Below are 25,105 nucleotides of genomic sequence, written 5' to 3' on the forward strand. Positions count from 1 at the left end.
TCTGCATTTTTTTTCAGGGTCCTTTGATTCTGTTTTTGTCTTTCTTTCTTTCCTTACTTATTTACTTACTTACTTATTTATTTGCTTGCTTACTTATTTATTTACTTGCTTATTTATTTATTTCTCTAGGGAAAACCACCATAACACCCCCTCAAAAAAAAACAATCACAGTCTTTGGGTATTTTAGAGCATTTTTTTTCTTTAAAAAATACTATAAAGTTATAAAAAGCAAAGAGGCTTCAAATTGGATCCATGGACAGAGTTCTCAGACTGCTGGCTTCTGCAGAACGCAGGCACTTGCTGTTAATGTGCTTTTGACTGTCAAGACAAGAAAGAAGAGAGAGTCAATGCAGAATATGGCAGCTCATGTCATCCCAACCACAGAAAAATGTATCTCCTATGGCTTAGTGTATAGCCAGTGCTGTTTTGAAATGACCAAAAGACATGCAGCTATGCCTATTAATAACCTTTTATGAAACTTAAATGGACTTGATGTATGTTGTCATAGCACCATGTAAACGAGGGTATTTAGCTGAAAAAAATTGGATCAGGCTTCAAATAAACATGCTCCCCATTCTACTCTCTGCAACAAGTGCATAAATTGGACTATAATATAGCAAGGAATTGCTCCCTTACTGACCATAATTAGAGGTTCATAGTAATCCAGAGATGCACACACACACAAAAACACCTCACATCGTACTCCAGCAAGCAATCAGTTATTTCCACATAGTTCTTCCATGTGACTGCAAAAACATTTGAAAGATTTTTCCAGTCCACTTTGCTTAACCAATGGGAACTGAATGGGAAGAACATGCTGAACATACAGTATACGAAATTCTGAGTGTAGGGAGATGTGTTCAATTGAAATGTAGTAAGGAGTGAGCCTGGGGAGCTGGGAAGATGTTCTTCTGACATATATACTGAATCTCCAAGTCACTAGTGACTGGAATCCCACTCAGAGAACATCAGGAGCAACTGCAGCTTAATTTTTCAGGAGCAACCAAGTTTTAAAATAAAATCCCTACTGGATTTAGTTTATATTGCCATGACAAATGAAATAAACTAACTCAAAGCAGAAAGAATCCCTATCTCTTCCTGAGTTGGCAATTGGGAACCGTTTTAGCTTAACACAATATAACGACAGTTGGTGGCATAATATATTTAATAAATATATAATTCAGCTTTTGGGAACTCTGGTTGGTGGTACCAAACAGAGGGTTGGATTCTATGATCCTTAAATCGACAATAAGGAATGTGCAGGTCTGTTAAAATATTCATGACTGGGAGAGACATGGGAACAAGGTCAACCAATCAATAGACATAGCAACTAAGTCAACCAATGGGAGTTTAAACAGATTTGAGTCTGTGCAGAGAATTGAAACAGAAACTTAAGCAATCTATCTGGGCTTGTCTGCTGAAATGAAACTAGCGGCTTGTGTTTGCCTGTAACTCTCCTGCCTTGTGTTTACTTGGAAGAACCACCTGTTGGTATTGTATATTTATTCATCTGTCCTTATGTATATAAAGAAGTTAATGAATCCTGCTGCATCAGTTATCTGTATGTGCTTCTGGATTTGAATTTATGCAACAAACTCTGACAAGAGCCTTCTTACTTTAAAACTGAATACGATACCAGCATTTCCTCAAATCAGTTATCTGAAGGTAAGCTTAATTTAAGTATCATTTCAAAATACCTGTATCTGTTTGGCCTTTCATAAAAAGCTTTAGAAGTGGGGTTTTTTTGTTCTTAGCAGGAGAACCAAGCATACTGTATTTTTCGGAGTATAAGACACACCGGAGTATAAGACGCACCAAGGTTTTGAAGAAGCAAATTTTAAAAAAAAGTTTTGCACTCTGCAAATCTCCCCAAAATGGCCCTTTTTATGTGAAAACTGGCTCATTTTTTCCCCAAAAAAAGAGGGCACGAATAGCCATTACGAGGCTTGTAGAGTGTTCTGGGGGGGTGGGGTGGGAATGAGCAAAAAATGGCCCATTTTTCATGAAAACGGACACGTCTTTTGTAAAAAAAAAGGCATTAGGAAACTTATAGAGTGCTCTTGGAGGCTGGGGGGGGGGAATTGAGCAAAAAAACAGCCCTTTTTTGGTCATTTCTGCCCTCCCCAGCCCTCAGGAACTCTCTGAAAGCTTCCTACAAGCTATGCACGGCCATTTTGGTGAAGGGGGTGGGGATTCAGGAGGCAAAAAAATGCAGTATTCAGTGTATAAGATGCACCCAGATTTTCAGCCTCTTTTTTGAGGGAAACAGGTGCGTCTTATACTCCGAAAAATATGGTAATTTTGCTCACACCCTGCCATAAAACCACCAATATTAGCTATGCTCAGATGTCTTTCTCCCAAAAGGAAACCTAACAGCTCTTTGAGTTGCAGAAAACAGAGGTGTGCCTGGCAGAAACAGAAACATCAAAAGGGCTGCTGATCATTAGCTAGGGTTTCATTCCCCATTCCATTCATTTTAAGATAAATTTAACTAATTTGCAACATTGCACTAACATCTATCAATGTATCCGGAGGCTTGATTTCAGCAAGTTGTTATGTGATATGAATTATACCAGAGACAAAAATGTAGTATTTAAATTAAAGGTTCATTTCTAATGTTTTGTGCGGTCTCTTTTCTTCAGTTGTGTTTCCAGGAAAATGTATAATCTGGTCTCCTTGATCAAAACCTGACTATCCCAATATATTTGACTAAATATATTCCTGTCCCCTTCCTACAGCTCTTAGCTGCCATTTTGCTGCCACTCATTCCTCAGGATGATAGCAACCCTAACAGAAGAACATTCAGCAGACAAAGCTGCTTTTCTATTTCATATGATGAAAAAACTGCATTTGTGACCTGCTGCTTCTTGTACAGCTCTTATGCTCAAGCAATCCTGTTAGGAAACAGAACTGGATCTTTAGCACATGCTAAAGTCTGCATAAAACTCAAGAGCAGAATAAGAAAGGCGGTAATGCTTCTTTTATACACATCACAGCCCAGGTTTGTTTTAACCATGGTTATTGAACACACAGTGCCAAGCCATAAACTGTTTTAGAAATAATTCAGGATGACCCAGAACTGAAGCACACTAAAACTTGGTATGATTTGTGATTTTAGCCATTATGGCTCTGTATTCTGTTCTACAAAGTTGTGCAGAAGTAAAACCCTTTATATGGCTTGAAAGCTAGTATTCCACATAATAGCCACAGATTTCCTCTGTATTTATTATTTAAAATAAACAACCCTCCTGAGAATTTAATAAGACATAGATTTTCCCCAGCAATAAAATTAGTTATTAAAATTAAAAAAGAGCCGAGGTGGCGCAGTGGTTAGGGTGCAGTACTGCAGGCCACTTCAGCTGACTGTTATCTGCAGTTCAGTGGTTCTAATCTCACTGGCTCAAGGTTGACTCAGCCTTCCATCCTTCCGAGGTGGGTGAAATGAGGACCCAGACTGTGGGGGCGATATGCTGACTCTGTAAACCGCTTAGAGAGGGCTGAAAGCCCTATGAAGCGGTATATAAGTCTAACTGCTATTGCTATAGTTTCCATATCATTTGACTTTTCAGTAAACTGACTTACTCTACCAATGTTGCTGATTTTTAAAAATTTTTAAAAAACACAACTATTCAAAATATTTGTTATTGAGTGGTACAGAAATTCCAAAAATAGTTCAACAATAACCAAAATAATAACATAGCTTTAAAATCCTATTCTTACTACGTGAAAATAAAAATACACACTTATCTGCTCCGTGTCCTTATTTCTCATGGTTCAGTTGGGTAATTTACTAAATAAAGCTTACGATACTAATAAAAAATACAGACTTGAAATGGTTACCATTCATTGGTGTCCAGTGTTGCTGCATTGTTTTTCAAATATGTAACAATGCAGGGATCATTCTATCAAGAAGATAGGTGGCATATAAATTTAATAAATAAATATATGCAAACACACCTCAGAAAATACCACATCTGAATACTTTAAATATCACTACAGCAGAAACTAAATGGTATGTAGTACTATCCCCTTCAATACTGATTTTATTTGTTTTGGAGTGTTATACCTGTTTACCTGTTGATGAAGAAGTCAGCCTTGTAATGGCAGAAGGCAGACTTTGCAAACAAAGCTGATGAAGGCAAAGAATGCCAATACAGCTCTTCCAAGGTGGAGGAAAATGCAGCCATAGACTTACATGTGCAGGAAGTAAGTCCAAGGCATGAGCTTACCTTCATTGTGTTCTGCTTTTCCTCAAAGGAGACAACTGGCTTCTTCCTTCTGATTGTGCCGCCCAAATCAGATGAGGAACAAGAAGGCATGGATGAGGGCAAATGTTTGGTCTTCACTGGCCTACAATAGGTGGCTGAATTCTTGCGTCTCTTGGCCTCTTCATCTGAGATGCAATTGGTCAGCAGTGTTTTTGGACCATTCAATGAGCAGCCCTGGTTCTCCAGTGATGAGGCTTTGACTGGCATGTGGCTAGGTGCCCTGCAATCCAGATGGTTGACTCTCTTGACCCTGGCCCCTGAAGAGACTGTCCCATTCAGGGAAAGGTTGGAGGAAGCCACCACAGATGTCTTGGCCTTGGCAGATGGATGGGACACCTGGCAGCCAACTGCTTTGTTCTTGCCCAGATCAAGGAAACAAGATTGTTTATAAGGTGGGCTAGCAGGGACACTGGGAGATTGTTTGCGCTTCCGAGCTAAGGCTTCTGGCTCCACATTACCAGCCATCTCCTTGCCTTTGGAGGACTTGCTGGCCTTGTTCGAAGGCAACTTGCTGAATGATGGTGATGGGGTATTGGCTGGGAGTGGGGAAGTGATGGATTGGCTTCCACCCATGCAGTCTGACTGGCTACAGGCAGCTGCAGCATGGGGTGAACCAACTGCATAGTTCACACTATGGTGGTTACGGCTGTCCCTGGATGCCATGGTCACTGAAGTTGCCCAGGATACAGAGGTCCTGCTTGGGGTACTGTGGGGAAGGCTGCAAACCAGGGAGGAATTGTAATTTGGGGATGTATTGGATGTAGAGAAGCCCAAAAGCATTGGAGATGATGTGGAAATTGGATGATCAGCAGCTGGAGGAATCCTTCTGGGTGGGTCGAAGCAAAAAAAACAAGAGTTAAGAAACAAAGCTTGTTTAACATACCAACTTTCAATTACTCTACCCAGATATCAGTATTGAATCATAGAATGTTAGGGCTGGAAGGGACCTTGGTGGCCTTCTACTCCAATCATCTGCTCAGGGAAGGTGTATTTATTCTATCCTGGACAAACAAAATGTCTTTATTATTTTCCTTGTTGCCTTTTTCTTTCTACTTTTTTTCTTTTCATTATGCTTTCATATAGTATTTCCAAATTATAAAGGATCTCTGTTCTCCTTCAGATTCAAAACTTTTCTTTTTTTTCTTTTGCCTCTATTTGCTGTCAAATTCAAAGGTCTTTACAAGAACAGATGCTTGGAAATACATGTATCTTCTCCATCGTCTCGCAACCTCTTCCTCTGCGAGGCTCACTCATTGTTTAGATAGGTTTTCTGTCTGCAAAGGATATACCATCAAACTTGGTAATCCAGTGCCACCTACTGGAGAATCCCCTCCCCCCCCCCCCCCCGCAGCAGCAGAGACTCAACAATTTTTTCTACAGGCACTGACTTAAAAGGGACTGATGACGAAGCAGAGGAAAACAAGCTAAAAACACATGACTGCCTCCTATCAAACACGTGTATGACATGTAAAAGTCAGCCTACCTATTGGAACACAAGAAATATTTAAGTGATCCTTATTTGTTTCCAAGGATCCAGATATCCTTTTATATTCTCAGATGCCATTTCTGTCAAAGAGATACAAAACTGTACAATACAACAATTCCAGTCTTGCTTGGGATGAAAATGAAAAACTCTCTTCCAAAATGACACCTCTCTCAAGTTTTCACAATGATAACAGAGAGTGTAAAACTATCGTTCTGTACGAATGATGAATGGCTTGTGGAACAATATTCTATATGAAAATCCACCAATGTTCTGTTGTTGCGTGGGCTTTTTTTGATAGCACTAGGTAAAGACAATTTCTCAATTTTCCAACAATTGTTTTGGGTGCCTTTTAATCTGTGCACCATTTTACCAGTGCTGTTTTTCACTGTAACTGTTATATGTCTTTAAGCCATAACTGGACAGAAAAAATAGTAGTTTTAAAAAGAAATGAACAAATACCGGTAGATATAATTGAATTTTCAGGAATAAGGAGGGTCTGTGCTGTTTTTGCAATTTTCCCTTTTTTCTTCTTCTCATGCCTTACAGGCCCAACCTCTAAACATTTCTAGTGTTTGTTTGATAGGTGCTGCTAAATCTTGTTTAAGAGTACAAATTTAGTAATACAATTTTATGTCAGCCCTCAAGAGTTTGTTAGGTGAGATACAAATTATGTAAATAAATAAATCAGGACTGGTTTTAAGAAATATGCAAGATTATACCGTGACTTAGAACTGACTTCTTATATAGAAAAACATCATAATTCTCTTTCACCGCATGCCATGCCCAAATTCATGCATACGACTGTGCAAAGGCAGAAGGACTTTCCAATTATTTTCCCAATTTGTTTGCTGTTGTCCTAGGGTAACTTACTTCCACATGTGCGAGCTAAGATGTCTCTCCAGCATGGAACTGAGCGCAGAGCAGAACCGATCCAGTCGTCGACTGAACACATAACAACCTGGGCTCATCAATCTGCTTCCAAAAGTGCAGAACTGTTGTGGTGGGGGAAGATTAATGGAAGGATCAAAGTGTTAGAAACTCACAATCATGCAAAGAGGACACTCTCAAATTCTACAGTGACGAACAGGAGACACAGTTTATATCAAGGAAGTTATTCATTCTAGCTCCCATTTCTTCAGCTAGTGAGAGAGAGAAATTAAGTCACCTCTATTATCTTAATTTCTAAGAACAATTAATTTTGTGTGGATTCAACCCACGTTTCATTAGTATAAGTAGTCCTCAATTTATGACCACAACTGAGCTCAAAATTTCAGTTGTTAAATGAGACATTTGTTAAGTGAATTTTACAACCTTTCATATCTCAGTTGTTAAGCGAATCCCTGCACTTGGTAAGTTAGTAACTCGGTTGTTAAAGTGAATCTTGCTTTGCTTCTCAGAAGGTCGCAAAAGGTGATCACATTATCTTGGGACACAACAACTGTCATAAATATGAACCAAGTGCCAAGAATCTGAATTTTGATCACATGACCATGGGGGATGCTGAAAAAGTCATAAGGGTGAAAAACAGTCATAAGTCACTTGTAACTTTGAACAGTCACTAAACCAACTGTTCTAAGTCCAGGACTATCAATTGCAGGGATTCGCTTAACAACTGAGACAAGAAAGGTTGTAAAATTCACTTAACAAATGTCTAATTTAACAACTGAAATTTTGAGCTCAGTTGTGGTCATAAATTGAGGACTACCTGTACTAATGAAACATGGGTTGAAGCCACACAAAATTAATTGTTCTTAGAAATTAAGATGATAAAGGTGACTTAATTATAGCAGAGAAGCTTTTTATTCGTTAATCCCAATATTCAAGATCTGGTTGACTGAATTAAAAGAACTGTTAATCTCAAAGCCAAGAGGAGTTCCTTTTCTTTGGAGAGTTACTTCCTGCCCTTCAAAACACCAGCCTAGGTAGACTAAGGGGTTGACATATTGATTTAATTTACACATCGGGCTAAGCATTATTGAACAAGCATAATGTCTGGATTTAGAGATCATGTTAAGCCAAAAACAAACAAATCACAGCAGGAGTGGGTTCCAGCTGTTGTCACTGCCAGTTCACTCAGGGATGCGCCACACACATGCGTGCTTGATGCACGCTTTCCACCCATGCACATACTAAAGAAATGCTTATGTGTATGCGTAGAAGCCAAAAACAAGATGGTGCCACCCATGGCGCCTCAAGATAACCAATTCGGGGGCGTGACAGGCCTGGGTCACTGTCAGTTCCAGTGACCCAGGCAGCCAAATTACTACCTGTTTGGACAAACCGGTCCGAACCAGTAGGAACCCACCTCTACATCACAGGATGACTTAAGAGTGACATGTGAACCCAGGCATCAGAAGACCATCTCACAAGTACAACTCTCCATTCTCCTATAGCTCCACTTTTAACATCTGCCAAGAATCTCCTGTCAAAGCCCCAAAACAACAAAGAAAAAGAGCAGGGCGGGTCTCGGCCTGTCACTTACTGCCTGGGGATGGGGTCGTCGTGTTGCATAACGGCAATCTAACTTGCGGGAATCATCTGTGGCATCCTCTTCACTCTCCTCGCTTGTCACCCGGCCTGTGCTCTTCGATGCTGGGGAACGGTAGAGACGGTTGTCAATTTCACTAGAAGATATAGGCACGTCATCAGGGTCACTCTCGGAGGAAACCCCAGACCTGAAAGCAGCAGAAAGAGAGTAAGAGCTGAGCTTTCTGAGAATTGAATTTCCAGAAGGTATGGTGGACACCACCCTATCTGCTCCCTCATCCCAAATGTGTGTTACCTGGAAAGTGCACAGTGGGAATACGGTTGTTTCGCGTGACTAGAAGAAGCAGAAACATTGGCCAGAACCAAGGAAGTCTGTGACATGGAAGATGAGTCCTGCAACAGCCGTTCGCTAGCTATGTCTTTCCTCACTGGACTCTTGTCTTTGGGAGACTCGCCTTTCTTGGTGCTGGCCTTCAGTTCGGCTACTAAGACATCAAAGTCCTTTGTGCGGCCTTGCACCTCTCGACGCTGATGCACAGAATGGATCTGGAGTACAGGCAAGAGAGACAGGTTAGGTTTATTAGCTGGCGGGTGGAAGAGCAAGCTCAGAGAGAGGATGTGATGACAGGCCAATTTCAAATAAAGAACATCCCACATAAAACCCCATGAGTGGTACAATCTTATGAAAAGTATGTGTGACATTTCTCTAGTGAATATTTTAACAAGTCTCAGAGAGACTGGCACCGAAGCAGACATTATGGTTAGAAAAGCATTATTGCTATGGGAGTAGACAAATCTTTTCTTGGGGTGAAGACCACATCTGATCCTTTAATGGGCTCCCAGGAGGTCATACTCCAGGGATTGAGTATTGAGAATCAAAATGAAGGATTGAGAATCAAAATGAAGACAAAGCCAAATTTAATGTCATTCAATTCAAACATTAACCGCACCCTACGTTTAATAATTTTCCATTTCTGTCACATTAGACATGACAGTTCAGTAGCATATTTTGGAAGAGTTTTTAACCTGAATCCAAGACTTGCTGGGAATGCATGTAGCTTCTGACAGATACTAAATTAAATAAGAATTGCTAAAGGTTTGGCTGGAAACAAACCCCTCTGGTTTATTGTTACAAAGCAGAGAAAAATTTATTACATACAGTTGCATACTAACATATTATTATTACAGGGCCTGAGAACTTATCCAAAGCTATGTTAAGGAGATATATTCATTGTACCTGTAACATGTTTATGTTTATGTTATGTTGTATTGTGTTGTGTTTTGTTATGTTGTCTTAGGAATAAGCAACAGTAAGACAAAGAAGGTATGAACTAAGAAAAATATAACTAAGCATACACATATCTACCATGTTTCCCCAAAAATATGACATGTCCTGAAAATAAGGCCATGCCAGATTTTTGGGGTGGACAAAAATATAAGCCCTCCCCTGAAGAGCTTGGCACAGCCTCAGGGGCGAACCACTGTCACAGCAGCGCAACAGAGCAGCCATGAAGTGACCATGCTTACAAGCAGCCACCTGGCAACCCCCCTCTCCAGCCGGGTAGAGCGCCACTCACTGACCTAGCAGCATCCTAAAGGCGCCAAGCCACGGGAGCCGGGGGGGGGGGGGCAGCTGCTCGCAAAAGAGAAGCCACCCAGCAATTCCAAAACAATAAGCCCCCAAATAATAAGGCCAAGGCCATATTTTGGGGGTCAAAAAAAAAGACCCTGTCTTATTTTCGGGAAAACATGTTAATAAAGGAGAATATTTTCTAGCTCGGGGTTGACATGAGGGGTCCTTGGTGCTCTCTGAGCTGGCTTGTTTTCTTGCATACGTTTCATTACCCAAACTAGGTAACTTCATCAATGCTAGCAAGGAGTGCAATTTGCTATCAGTTTATATTCTGGTGGCTTGTCCTGTCAGTGTTGGTGTAGGTAGTCTTAGAAATTCTTTGGTTGGGCTGTTTGCTGTTGGCTTCTTTGCCAGTTTCTTGAATGGGGTCTTGTTTACTTGATAGTTGATCTGATGTTAACGATGGGAGTTAATCTATGGTGACCTGGGTGCTGATGGCTGGTGGAGAGATGCTTTTTGTTCCTTTTTCGGCTGGGTGATTGTCTCTTTTGCATAATCTATAGAAGTTGTTAATGTCTATATATCTATTGATGACTGATTTGTCAGAGTGCTAGAACTTTCTTAATTTTCCCCTTTGTCTTAATCTATTTGCTCTTCCTTCATGTATTACTTGCAAGTCAATCCTCCTTCATTCTAAGCGATCAAGCCACCACAGTGCCTATGTTATGGACCGGCTACTGACTTTCATATTTATTCCAAACTCAGCATGCATTCATTTTCAACTCTGTTGTGTTCTTGTTTCACCCTATGCCCTTCTTAACCCCCCCATTCAACTTCCTTATATTTTTCTCCTGAAATATCTAACACTCATTTTCATATAACCATTCAAGTAGAAGCATGCTTTTATTCCTAGCCATCTTCATTCTTTCAACAAGTATTCATTTCTCATACAGAATACACAGTATGCACCATGTTTCTATCAGTATTTACACATCTTAAAATTTCTCAAGCCATTTCCCCATCTTTAATAATCATCCTACCAAGGTCACAAATCCATCTACTTCCTCTAGTTTCCCCCCTCCCCATGTATGTATAACTTAAAATCATTCACTCCATCTCCTTGTCAAACATAATTGCCACATTCACACTGCTCCCTGCATCATACACTCTAACATTCACTGTAAATTATTCTGTTCTCAGTTAACACAGCATCATCTGCATACAAAAGTACATGTATATTCATGTGCTCAAAGCAACACTCCTCTAATATCACTGAAAGCATTCCTTATACATTTATCCATAAATACATTAAGCAACCTAGAGAAGTCCTGTATCCTTGTCTTACCTCCAGTTATTGTTGAATCATTCTCCAAGCATATTTATTTTAACACGTTTTGTTTACATCATATACCTCTCTTATCACCATCAGTAAATAATCTTCTACTCCATGTTTTCACAAAAAATATTGAATGAATATCCACATTCATTCAAGCAGATTTTTATATTTTGTCTAAATCAGTAATTGCCGTCTGAATACCACAACTCCCCCACACAATCAAAGGACGTCTGCATCAAAACTGCATGCACACACAGAGTGGAAGGGCTTTGATCTCATGGTTGAAACCATTGTTTTGATTTTTTTGATTTCCCATATGAACATTCCTGCTGGCAGTCCAATATGATATCCCAAGGAAGACACAATAGCACCTATCCAAAGGCACCTCTCCACTCTTTCAATGTGCAGACAAAGCAGTTATTTGCATGGAGATACAAGATCACCTGCTAGAGATCCCCAGGCCAGATTGCCATTAAAAACAAAGGAGAGCAGCCTCTTGAAAAGAGGGAACCTATCCCACCAGAAAGTATCAGAGTGGCAGTCATAAAGGCAACTCGCTGCACTGCATTTCCCATCTCTCCAATCACTGCAGAAAGCAGGCTTACATTACCTTGCAGGTGAGTAACCGAGTGCAAACTTTCTTGGTTTCAGGGTTCACCACGCCACATTGGCGGTTTAAGTCACATTCTTTCCCTGTGGGAACAAAATACAGAATCAGATGCCAAAGAGTCAAATTTCTGCAGGTCCAATGACCTGCCCCCCACCACCCAATAACTCTTCGATTTCCTTTCATTTATTAAGGCAGCCCCCTTATTGAAAATGAAGTTCAGGTAGTCCTCAACGTATGACCACAATTGAGCCCAACATTTCTGTTGCCAAGTGAGGAATTTGTTAACTGCAAGTTTTTGTCTCATTTTGCCACAGTTGTTAAGTGAATCCCTGCAGCTGTTAAGTTAGTAACACACTTGTTAAGTGAATTTGGCCTCTCTGTTGACTTGGCTTGGCAGAAGGTCGCAAAAAGGGATGTGACCCTGGGACATTGTAACTGTCATACATATGAATCAGTTGCCAAGTGTCTGGATTTTGATCACATGACATGGAGAGGCTGCAATAGTTGTGTGAAAAACAGTCATAAGTCGCCATTGCAATTGTGAATTGTAACTAAATGAACTGTTGTAAGTCGAGGACTACCTGTATTTCAAAAACAAAAGAACCATTATTCACTTTTTGTGGTTAGAGGTGCATTAAATACAATTCTTTATGTAAATGAATGGCATGTCTCATTTTGTATTTGTATCTTTATTTTCTTGCAGATCTTTGCTTTATTTTAAGGGTTAGCCTACATCAGTGGTTCCCAAACTTGGCAACTTTAAGACTTATGGACTTCAACTCCCAGAATTCTCCAGCCAGCTCTGCCCACAAGTCTTAAAGTTGCCAAGTTTGGGAACCACTGGCCTACATGGAATCATATCTTTTTGGGTAGACATTGTGGTGACATCCTTTTTCTCTTTGCCCAGAATTGTAATCATATGGCTTTAACTGAAAAGAGAAATCCTTTGGGGGCTTGGAGAAGACCATATTCTTTCCCTCCAAACTCACTTCCTCTAGCTGTTAAGTAGCTTATATCACATATCCTCCACAAAATCCTATAATCCCAGGGCCTAAAAGTGAGCCGATACATGCACTTTTTCCCTTCCCATCCACTCAGGTGCTTTTGGGACAAATGTTCAACCTCATGGAATTAAACTGGATAAACTGGTTTTGCATAGTAGATACACTGGTTTTGCAAAAATTCCAAAGTGGTTATGACCCACACCCTTTTTCTTTTGACAAAGGATGAAGTGAGAGAGGTGATAAATATACATGGGAGGAGGGATCTAAGCTGGCATCGGTTCTCTCCCTTCAGGATTACTGGATGGAAGCCAAAAGTTGCAAAGAACTTTCTTTCAACTTTGCCCTGCGACATAGGTAGCAACCCATCCTTCCTTACCGATGAAATGAGGGTTGGATTTATGGGAAATGTTTTGCTTAGGCTACCAAACCAACTTTCATTTTTACAATACCCCCCCCCCCCACTAAAGAGACGCTATTATGTAATCATTCCTGATGGTTTAACTATTTATTACGTTGCCTCCAGCCAGAAGATAACACAATTAGAAAGGCAAGACTCACGAGATAATTTCTTCAGAGATTTTACAACACCCAATTCTTTCTCACTCAGGCTAGAAGCATTCTCCAGTTTCCTGTTCAAGGTGTCAGCCATTATTATGGAGGTGCTGCCAGCTTTGGCTGATGTCAGAAGTTCTTTTGGTGATGCCAGTAAGGAAGGTTTGCCTAGAACCTCTTTTGAATTAACCGGAGACTGTTTGGGAATGGCAGTGTCAGAAAGCAGAGCAGGAGTTTTGATTCCATCTCCATCGGACTTTGGAAGGCTGGAGATCTTCTCTAGGTTCACTACAGGCACAAACAAGCTGGAGGACAAAATAGCACACGTGTTTTGGTGTTGATGTCACATGCAATCTTCTGAAATTTTGCTTCATCTAAATTCCCAAAGAAAATAACTTGGAGGCCTTGTAAAGACCCTCATGATGGTTGGAGTTCTCTACCGGCAAACTCTTGCAGCAGCTTCATTCACAGAGCTGCCTTCCTCATTTATTAGCATTATATTTGGGGATTAAAAAGAAGCAGCAGCATGTAATCATTGCATGAGAAGGCTGCCCAAATAGAAGGGATGCAGGAGAAAGTAGAAGTAAAGATGTGAAAATAAAGCTCAGCTTCCAACAGATGGTAAAACCAAGAGTCTGTGAAAAGTGGGGAGTACCAACATTGATTATTTCACAAATGATCCCAGCACCTAGCAACACAGTCTTCTGGATCACTTTCAGCCATCAAAAGACCAAGCCAAAAAGAAAATTTGCCATCATGTGTTACCTTTTAGTAAATACACTCTGTTTTAAATGCATTAGATAAATATCACAGCTCACCTTGTTAGTAAATATGCTCCATTTCAATATAAATACACTCTGAAACCAAAAAATGGGGTCATCTGAACCCAAGGGAGCAACTGTATTTTCTCACTACACTTCAAAAAAATTCCAGACACTGTTATCTCGCTAATGGAATTCAACCTTAATCATTAAATAAATGAACAAGCTTCCATCTATAATGCAGAAAACGGATTATTGTTTTGACTGTACATTTTTTAACTGCTGCATGCTAGCTTTTCCATGCTAAATTTCCATTAGCACTTGTAATTAAATAAATAAAATTAATTAGTTAATAGAAAGTTACAGAAGTATCAAAATGGCATGAAGGAAATACATAGTATTCAGTGGTGAGTTGTAGGTGGTATGCCCCGGTAGGCGCATACCGGAGCCAGCCCGGAGCACCGGATACCATTCCGGTACGGTGCTCCGGAGTGCCCACCCACCCGCCTGAGCTCCTTACTGGTGTTTAAAGGTGTCAGTGCTTCTGCGCAGGCGCATGGCATGTACAGCGCCTGCGTGACACACTGCGGAGCAGTGGAAGCTATTAAGATGCATGTGCATGCTGTGCGCATGTGCGCGCACACTGTGCATGTCTATGAGAACGCCACCGGCCCCGTTCCAACTGTACCGGTTGGAATAGGATTTGAAACCCACCACTGATAGTATTTCTTTTTTGCATCATTAATACAGTACGTGGGTTTATTCATTGCTCTGATTTCTTCTGGAGTTGCAATCCACTATAAAAGAAGGAGGTTAAAAAATAAAGTCCATGTTTCAAAAATCATCTTTTCGGGAACTATCTATAGCAAATGGTTCCATAAATGTGAATCAAACTAAGAGTGTGCAAAACCTTTTTATCTAACCATTTCAATCTCAGAACGTCCTAATCAGGTGTGAAACAGCTGTTTCAAGTGCAAAATGAGCTGTTTTGAGCACTTCAGAAGAGTTTCACACTCAAATCAGTGTTTGTTCTAAGCATCAAGAGTTCACAATCACTAGAATAGAAATCTTCAAAGAAAAAAAATCTTATATTTGCATAAAATATAAACCTTACAGAACAAGAATATAAATGAACCACAGAAGTACTGGCAGATTCCCTGTGTCACCTCAAAATGTATTGTAAGTTTTATTCTATATTTTCATTCATTCATTCATTCATTCATTCATTCATTCATTCATTCACTATAGCTGTGTGACTCAATTTTTATAGCTACCCTGAAGGAGATTGTTTTACTCTTTCTTACCACACTTCAACCAACAAACACATAATTAGGATTGCTTTCTCTAAAGTATGAATAAGCTGAGATCTTCTCAAAGAGAAAGGTTGGACTCATCTCACGAAGAACCCCAGACCCTCTTACCATAGGTTGTCCTTCGGCATCTTGTCTGTCTTCTCTGGCACATGTTGGGTTTGATTAAAGAAGCTCTGGGATTTTTCCCTCCATGATTTGGTGGATCCATGACTGCCACCGACAATAGGTCGCCCATTGACTGCATGACACTTCTGCAAATTGGATGAAGGCTGCACCTGACCACAGAGTTTGCCGAGAGGTCCATGGCGTCTCTCTATGTAGGAATAACAATGCTGTTAGCCAAAAAGCTTGGCTAGAGAGTGAAGGAGCGTGTGAGGAATCAGCAATCAGATTGCAAATTGCAGGTCTGCCTTGGCTATGAAGTGGGATAGGCACAACAATAAGCCAGGGCCTAAAAGCATATTTTCCATAATTAGCCACTGTTATTCTACTACAAATATGTTATGATTCCCAATCTCTTTCATCAGCCATTAACAAAAGATTGTTCTCTTCTCAAAGCTACTCAGGGATAAAAATAATGCAAACAACGTAATTTTTTTTTATAATAGGTACTTTAGTCTGTTCACTCACCTTCCAGTCAAAACTGAATCCATGGATCACAACAGGCCAACTAAGTCAAAGGGAGCTTATGCAATTCTGTATTTCATTCTAGTCAAAAATCATTGTTTTCACTGCAAAATTCTGGATCTTTCCTTTTCTTATCGACTCACAGCAAGGATACTGTGTCATGTGACTTCTGCTCACATGCTGGATACTTCTGTCATTCTATTCACCCATTTACCTCTTATTTGCCCACAGGCTAAATTACAACTTTCCAAGTTGCCAAAGGGCTTCAAATTTAGACCCTTTGCTTGGCTTGCTCCAACTGAGAACATATTTTGGTAGCGAGCAAAGAGATTTTGATAATCCTCATGAAATGACTACTTCCCCTCATCTCCCTCCTGGCAACAGTCCAGCTCTGGATAAAGGTAGAAATTTGAGATGAAGGTAAATAATTAACAGATGTTTGCTAAAGGAAATTTCTTACATTTAATTTCCTTAGCTGAATTTTGAGATCACAAAAGGAAAAACAGCTTTAAAAAATGGCCAAACATAATTTTATCTCTAAAAGTTAGAATTTGGTAGGAGGCAGCTATACCAGCTGGGGAGGAGAGGAGCTGTAATGCCACTTGCAAAGTATTGGATGGAAAGGGATCGATCAGATGTACAATTCAAGCAAAGCACTATTCTAGAAAATAGTGCATTTTACTATTAAAAGGATGGCTGTGTTAGATGCACATAATTATTCATATGTCTTTCATACATATATTGCAGAAGTTATGCAGACATGCAGTTTTGGCCATTTTCTAGCTGCCTCCCAAACTTGTGTTAGTAGCAAAATATCCTCTTGGGAATACTACTACTATTATCTTACCAGCAGTCTCCTTGCTCACTGAGAAACAATCCTAGGGAAGAGGAGCTTCCTTAATTTTCAGGATAGAAACCAAAAAGAGGGCCTTTTAGGCACAGCTATCATCCCCTTTGCCCCCAGGCAGAAGCACTACTCCCAAGTAAACTTCCTGAGAGACTACAGACACTCAACTGGCATGTTGACTGCCTAGCTTACCGCAGTGCTTCTGAAAGGCTTGAGGTTTGACCACTTGGCCACAGTGGTTACACACGACCAGGTAGAACTCATCATGAGCCGGGCAATGTCCAAAGATAGACATGTCTGAAAGGACAAGAGATGCGAGTGATGAGAGCACACTCAAGGAAGAGGCCCATGTCAACCTGTTAATTTTGCAGTCTAAGAAACACGTAAGCAAACCTATGAGCAAAATGAGATGCCCAGTCTATCTCGGGAGCACAGATTAAGTCAGAACCTCTGTGTGCAGCTGAGCTACAACTATTAACACCTCACACCACTGAGCTCGCTGATAAAAACTGTAAGAAGTGGCAATTCAGCAACACCTGGAGAACCACAGAATCTCTCTCTCTCTCTCTCTTGACTTAAAATAATAGAGAGAGAGAGACATGGAGCGGAGAAGAAAAAGATGTATTTTTGTCACAATTATTTCACACACTAGCATTTCTGGGATTCTTTGTATGGGTGCAAGATGGAACAGCCAATGCTTGTAAGGTACATTGTTTGGTTATAATCAGTGGTTGTTTATATCAAGTCAGGCCATGGTCCAACCAGCCAAATGCTCTTTGCTGTAACTGGCTAGTCATCTCACAATGGCAGTGATTGCCAGAGCGGAACAGCAGTGCCTATACTCTGATACTTAGCAAAAGACGTGCCAGTTCTTAGTTGAAAGGCTACATGATCAGTACCTTAAAGCAACATTGCCCAACTCATCACCCCCTCAGTTTTGACTACGATTCTTATGATATCCTGATAATACCAGCCAATGATAATGGGACTTGAAAGCAAATGTATGTGGAGGGCCTTAGGTTGAAAAAAGACAGATCTAATGCTGGACCACCAAACTAGGCATTCCAATCTGTATGCAATTATTTTATATGTTATTCACATTTAGGTTGATATCTTCACAAGCAGCTATTCGATTTAGAAAAGTGCCACTTAGTGATGTGGCCTGCAGATCTAGTCTGGATATTGCCTTTTCCTGCTCATATGTGCGCACACGTTAAAAAAAAACACCAAAGGTGACAGAACAAATGGCTATCATCTGGCAAAAGGGGTTCTCACATGCTGTCCTATGCTCTGTAACATTGGCAGCAAGCAGCCCCACCTCCTAACACAGCTGGGGTAGCAGAAATGGAAAACAAAGAGTCACAGACAGGCTAGAAAGCAATGAAAAGACGCAGGGCAGCAGGGCAGGAAAGAGAGGAAAGCTGCCAAAAAGGAGGGAGGGACAAGGCCCAACTAATTGCAGACTCTCCAAGGGCTTGGTTCAAAGTGATTGCAAAAGTCAGACAAAAGCACAGCAGAAATTCATCTGAACATTCTGGCTTGGGTGTCCAGTGTAATTCACATTTTGAAAGTTCTGTTAAAGAAGCAGAAGGACCTGCAGGAAGAGTTTGGGGTATGATCAATCTAATCTGGAAAAAATAGCAAAAAAAAAAAAGCAATAGCTATAGTACTTAGACTTACATACCACTTAACAGTGCTTCACAGCCCTCCCTAAGCAGTTTATAGGGTCAGCCTATTGCCCCCAACAATTCAAAAATGGTTTCCGTTCCTGATGTCATTGCTGATGTCAACATTCTTACCTTCTAGTAGGACTTTAATCTGCATCTATAGCCTTCTCTAATAAAGAACAGGACTTCTTTAGAAACACATGTACACACACACACACACACACACACACACACACAAAATAGAGGAAGCTGTCTGATTTCTTGGCAGAGAGTAGTGACTCAGGACATATTTTTCTAACTATTAGTATTAACAGAGACTGGACTTAGATAAGTTGGATTTGATTTTATCTCTTTTAGCATGGATTCTAGCATAGTTTTCACTTAATAACATTTCTTTGGAATGCCCTGGTTAAAATACTGAACTGATGTACAGAGTATGATTGATATTTGAGGTCAGAAAAGAACAGTCTGAGAACATATTGGGCCCCTCCCTGCAGCCTTGACTCATTTGCATGAGTCATCTGGAGTCTCTATAAAAGTCTATTTAACTCCGTTTTAAGAAATGCTCGAGATCGTATAATATGAATATAAGGGAAACTATGGACAAATGATCTTTAGGCATAATATGGTGGGAAGTCAGTAGCTTTTGCTTGGGGCTCATGCAATTTCATTTTATTAGAAATCATAGAAATGAAACCATAAAAAAATAGGCTTTGAAACTAGTTTAGGTTATCTCAAATCTATGGAAAGGTCATATTAACTATTTGGTCAATAAAAGCGTTACAGAGGCAAGATGGGAAGATTCAAGACAAAAATCTACAAACCGATTGAGATATCAAGGAAGATATACTGTACCTTCAAGACTATATTGATTCCCTAATCAATTTATAAATTGATTATAATATAAATTATAATTGTAATAAATTGTACGTATGAGCATTTCTCCTTTTTATTGTATGATATGGCAAGTTTCATGCCATAATTAGGAAAAATCCATCACTTTTTAAATGGACAAAACATCAGCCCTCCCTGAAATACAAGAATAAAATCATGGAATAGACACCGCAGCCATCCATGATGTAGCAAGGCAGAAAATGCCAGTATCAAAGCATTTGCCCACGATTTGTTCCATGAATTCCAGCTTCTCCCTTCCCCTCAAATCTTGTGTCATGGAGAAATTAGAGTTGGTTGTTATAATGCAGCAAACCCTATTGTGGATGTCACTCAAAGTTATGGACATGTTACTGCTCCATGGGCAAGCAAAACCACAGTCTTCTGTTTGCAGAATTGAGAAGTCTATATAGGCTAAGTTAAGGATTATCTGCTGTGTGAAAATGTAGTAATTACCATTCCATACAGTGGGATATACAATACTTATAGTGATATTCATCTTTTTTTTTTTTTTTTTTTTGCAGGGCATTTACAAATCCGGAAGATTTGATTTTGATATTTGTAGAGCAAAGGTTTCTACAGTGCATGTTTCACCAGAGTGTTTGATGTTTTCTTACCTTCTTTAATGAGGGTCATTGCATCAATCTTCTTTCTCCCATTCCTACTGTTTTCTTCCAGATCGGACACTAGGCAAATTTAAAAAAGAAATTGTTTCCGTCAGCCAAAATTAAAGCTACTTAAGTTATATTCTCTCTCTCAATGCTAACAAGAATGGCATCTAGATACGTTAAAATGGATACTTTCTACCTCTTAAACTCAACTCAAAGCACACTCAGTTAGCATTAGTTCATACTATATAATAAGGCTTACTAGGGCAGTGATGGATAAACTTTTTGTTACACAGTGCCAAAACGGTGTGTGTGCATCCTATGGTGCATGCACATGTGCCCACCCAGCTGTGCATGCACCAGCGACCCCCGCGTGGGGGGGGATTTGCACCCTCTCCAGGCTCTGGAGGCTTTCCTGAAGCCTGGGGAGGACGAAAATGGCCTTCCCCGTCCCTCCGAAAGGCCGAAAATCAGCTGGACAGCACACACACATGCATATCGGAGCTGAGGGCTGCTGAGAGCTGCTATGCCAACAAATATGGCTCCGCATGCCACCTGTGGCACACATGCCATAGGTTCACCATCACAGTACTAGGGTATGTATGGTTATGCCGGTAGGTTGAATAGACTTACAACATATTTCAAGACAAGTAAATAGCAAGAGGAACTTCGGTCTCATTTACATATCACACCTTCTCAAACTTGCCATGTAGCACTCTGCAATTACATTATGTCCTAGTACTGTACTGAAGAGGTCCATCTGCAAGCAGATAACACAATGTCTCCAGTACATTTGCGGTTCAATAGAGGTTTTTTTTAAAATTAATCCTCTCCCCTTCAAAAGCATATCAAATTGATTTCTTGATGAAAATTATTACATTTGTATACCACCTTGCCTACAAATGAGCTTGAGCAAAGAACTGCGCAAGAGTTATCTTATTTTTACCTTCGTAACAACCTTTTGCAAAAAGTAAGGCTGGTTTGCCCAAGGTCACCCTGAGCTATACCGAAGATAAGGAGTTAATTTAATAAAAAGCAATAATCATAACAGTTCTTAAAGTTGCCAAGGAAATAAGGATCCTAAGAATCACCTCTGCTAATACAGCAGATGTTCTTCAGTTTCTACGAGCTTATAATAGTGGACTTGCTGAATCTCAGACTTCACTGCCTGCTGTTTCAGCAGAATTGCTCTGCCAATCTATATAAATCAAGAGGTGCGTGGAAGATAGTGACAAGCGTACCGTTCCACCCATGGAGGCTTTGCAAATTATAACAATGTGGCCATAGAATAAGAACATGATTTGATCAACTCCTAGGGTAAGACTTCATTTGAAAATTCTTTTCTTTTTCACTTAGTTTTCAAATAGCCATCATCCACCAGGATTCAACAAGCACATATGTCAAATGAATATGAATATGAAAGAGATATGCTTGCATCACGTGAAACAATAATATGTGTATCTGATCTATGCACTTTTTAGGATCAGCATCTCTATTCTCCTAGCAGTCAAACCAAGTTTCAAAAAAAAAAAAAAATAGATGCCTTAAGATGGACTTCAAAATGGAATCCCCAAATTTCAAGGTAAATAAATGCTGCTGGATTTTAGCTCATGAAATCAAAATTTTGCTGATGCTAAAATACAGTGGTGAACCAGAATATTCTGGATTCATTACAGTGGACATTTTCTTACACCACTGTGCATGTGAGCTACCCTAATATTGTGTTCTCACATCTGGTCTCCACATGTACACGAGGAATCAAATAAATGAATTTAAAACTAATATTTCTTCTACTACTTTCCACCTGGGAATCTCTTTGCACTATAGAGACATTCATGAAAGGCCCACAAGTGTCTAGCAATGAGGTCAAAATCAAAGATGTGACTTCAAATTAACAATGTGAATGTGTCACAGAGATGGTCATCAGGACCAGACTCCTGACTTTAACCAACATCTAATGCTCTGTATCTAATAGATTTCACTCCACCTGGTGCATTCACAAAGACAAGGTGTACCTGTTAAAAATGCATCAATTGCTTCAGCATCAAAACAGAAGAAGGAGATTCAAAATAGTTAGTTATTTTTTAAAAAAAAAATCATAGGATTAAGGCAAAAGGTGGATCCTAAATAAGTATTAACACTTCGGTAGAGAGCTGTGAGCAAGGGAATTTTATAACTTGCTTCTAAATCCCTGAAAATACAGGAGCCATTGTACCAACTCTCTGCTGGATCTGGAAGTAGATCAGGAATTATACGAAGGGACTAACTCTTATCAAGATAATGGTGGGGGAAGGGAGAAGCTCAACAATATAAAAAGCATCACCAGGGACAGCTCCGCAGACTCTCACCGCCCCTTCTGGAGTCTGCTATCAGGTTGCACTTGAGAAAGTCAAAGAGACTAAAGGCAATGCTCCCAAGGATAAAAATCACCAGAGGCTGAGACATCCACCCACCATGTTAATATACTTTCAACCTGCCCCTTTGACAAGGGAGGGCAAGCAGAGCAAAGGATACAACAGATTGAAGGAGGAGGAGCATGGAGACACTGAATCAGGACATCAGGGATCAGGTTGGTAAGAGAGGAAAGGAAATTCTAGTGGGTGATAATTTAGTGACCAAGTCAACAAGCAAAAGAAGCTTGCTATAGAAGATAGAAGGAAGGTGCGAGGAATGTGAAACAGATGGATGGGCGGGGACCAGTTTCAGTGGCCAAGGCAAAGATCTGAATAAAATGGAATAACTTGAAGAGGAGGAAATCCAGAGAAGCAGCACAGCTGGAGGTAAAGCCAACACAGATTTCTGAAAACACTTTAGAAGAACTGGTTGAGAAGCAGCTATAGGGGGATTTAAAGAATAAAATCAATGTAAAATATTAGCTGGCTGAATTTTAAGGGCAAATGTGAACATTTAGAGAAAAAACCAAGCAGCAAGTCTAGAGTGACCCAGGTGAGAATTCAAGAACAGCAAGGTATTTTGTGGCTTGCCAGCACCACAGGAGCATATCAAAGCACAAGAGGCTATTTTGGAGAAAGTAGAAAAAGTGACTGTAAAAGAATCAGAGGAAAGAATTCTCAAACGAACCGGGGGAAATTAAAGCAGGGCTCAAAGATCCTGGTGGGAATTTACACAGACTGTTTCATACATAACTGTGGACTCAAAAAACTAAAGATCAAAAGTCGGGGAGAATCCTGTGAATAAGAGTATAACTAGCTACAGTACCCGCATGTCAAGCGGGATCAAAGCAAAGGACAGAACCACCGAACACTGTGGTGTTAGTGGAAACTATGGGGAACAAAGATTCTGGTCGACACTAAGATGATCACAGTATGTCCTCCAATTACATCAGGCTCGACAGAGGAATCAATTCTAGGAATTCGGGAGATCTGGGGAAACCTGATTTTGCGAAAAGAAGCATTCATCAAGCGAGAAGCTCCGCGGCGCTAGGACCCGGCGGCTCCTTTGTTTAGGGCGGGCGAAGGGAGGGAGGGAGAGAGGGAGGGAGGAAGCTCGTCGTCGACGGCGGCGGCAGCAGCAGAAACGGCGACTGAGAAGTGTCCCCCTGCTTCCCCCCGCCGCTCCCCGCTGCCTAAAGGTTAATGAGCGGGATAGGCGCGCTCACCTGTCTCGGTGGTAGGCGGCCCAACTCTCTCCACCCAAGCACTCCAGCTCTGCCCCGCGAAGTCATCGAGATTCGGCAGCCGCCGATCCACAGCAGCCATTGCTACTGCTGCTACTACCGCCGCGCGTCCACGCACCGCCATCACCGCACGAGAACGCGCAGCCCTCCCCGTCGCCGCCGGCATCTTGCGCATGTGCGTCCTGCTCCTTGCACCACGGGAAATGTAGTTCACAAGGTCATGGCGCCTTTCCTCTGCGCATGCCAAGAAAAGCGATAAAAAAACCGAGAGGGACATGTTCGCTCTTCCCCCCCCCCCCCACAGTTTTTCGTCCATCCACCCCACGATTCCACAACCGTGCCTATAATTTAAGGAATTCCCATCTTTGGGGAAGAAAAGATCCTAAATTTATGACTTTTCCATCAGCGCAGTAGGAATCCTATTCTAAGAAATAACCACATGACTAGACTCGATCTATGACAGCTAGGTTCTGGAGATAGTAACCTCATCTCCAGGGTGAAAATAAATACGTTTCGACCATTCGTCCGTCCCGACTGGAGCTGCTGCAAACCAGATTGCAGTAATATGAAGTAGAGAAAACTCCCCTCCGTTCTTTCCCCACCTTTTGTATAATTTTTTTTTTATCAATGCAATCTTTTTCCAGCAAGGTCAGAATATGATACTATTTTTTTCCTCCAGATGCAGCGTGAGAATCTACTGGTCATTTTTATTGTTCTGTATGACACCTTTTCTAGCACAAATGAATCCTTTTTGAGATGGAGCAACTGTTTCTCACATTCCAAGATAGGATATGATACTGTACTGTCCAAAATCCGTTCTGAATCTCTTTTACCATCTTATTACCTATTTCCCCAGACTGGAGAGAATGTTTAGAAATATTTTAAGGTCCAGTTGGGTATGCCTTTTTTATTCTCCCAAACTATCCACCAAGTGTTTCGCTGTTCATCTCTGTTCGGGATCCTTTAGGAACAAATGAAACCATACAAATAATCCTTGACATACAACAGTTAATATAGTGACTGTTTGAAGCACTGAAAAAAGTGATTTATGACTCCTTTTCACACTTTTAACTGTTGCAGCATCCCCATGATCATGTGATCAAAATTCAGACTTTGGCAGCTGATTCATATTTATGATGGATGCAGTGTCCTGGGGTCGTGTGATCCCCTTTTGCGACCTTCTGACAAGAAAGTCAACGGGGAAGCCAGATTCACTTAACAACCATGTTGCTAACTTAACAACTGCAGTGATTCACTTAACTATGGCAAGAAAGGACTACCTGAAGTAGTCTTCTGATAAGAACAAGTTGGATGTGGTGGTTAAAACAACGGCTAGAAACTGAGAGCCTGAGTTCTAGTCCTGTCTTAGGCACAAATCCAGCTGGATGACTTTAAGCCAGTCACTCTTTCTCTACCTAGAAAGCAGGCAATAGTAAGC

At 40.6% G+C, this 25,105-nt stretch overlaps 1 protein-coding gene across 3 annotated transcripts; it reads right to left on the minus strand.

Moving 5' to 3' along the window:
- Window positions 1–173: 173 nt before the first annotated feature.
- Window positions 174–23,809, minus strand: ATXN7L2 (ataxin 7 like 2). 3 transcript variants are annotated; one of them, XM_032218917.1, is made up of 11 exons: window positions 23,650–23,809; window positions 20,040–20,108; window positions 17,057–17,161; window positions 15,499–15,703; window positions 13,323–13,621; window positions 11,761–11,843; window positions 8,537–8,787; window positions 8,237–8,429; window positions 6,625–6,746; window positions 4,230–5,091; window positions 174–318 (listed from the first exon to the last, which is right to left on the minus strand). In XM_032218917.1, the coding sequence occupies exons 1-11, from the start codon at window positions 23,789–23,791 to the stop codon at window positions 304–306; spliced, it is 2,346 nt and encodes a 781-aa protein (XP_032074808.1). In that variant the 5' UTR covers window positions 23,792–23,809; the 3' UTR covers window positions 174–303. The 3 variants fall into 3 exon arrangements, with proteins under 3 accessions (XP_032074808.1, XP_032074807.1, XP_032074809.1); XM_032218916.1 differs by having other exon boundaries at window positions 4,230–5,094; XM_032218918.1 differs by lacking the exon at window positions 17,057–17,161 and having other exon boundaries at window positions 4,230–5,094; window positions 23,650–23,803.
- Between the last annotated feature and the right edge of the window lie 1,296 nt (window positions 23,810–25,105).

Source organism: Thamnophis elegans, chromosome 5, assembly GCF_009769535.1.
Source record: "Thamnophis elegans isolate rThaEle1 chromosome 5, rThaEle1.pri, whole genome shotgun sequence".
NCBI lineage: Eukaryota > Metazoa > Chordata > Lepidosauria > Squamata > Colubridae > Thamnophis > Thamnophis elegans.

Bases quoted from the DNA above. Each gene is read 5' to 3' on its own strand.
- ATXN7L2 (XM_032218916.1), bottom strand. From the start codon at position 23,791: ATGGCGGTGCGTGGACGCGCGGCGGTAGTAGCAGCAGTAGCAATGGCT. The intron at 20,109-23,649 runs GTGAGCGCGCCT...AAATTTGCCTAG, and splicing joins GCCGCCTACCACCGAGACAG to TGTCCGATCTGGAAGAAAAC. The intron at 17,162-20,039 runs GTAAGAAAACAT...TTGTCCTTTCAG, and splicing joins AATGACCCTCATTAAAGAAG to ACATGTCTATCTTTGGACAT.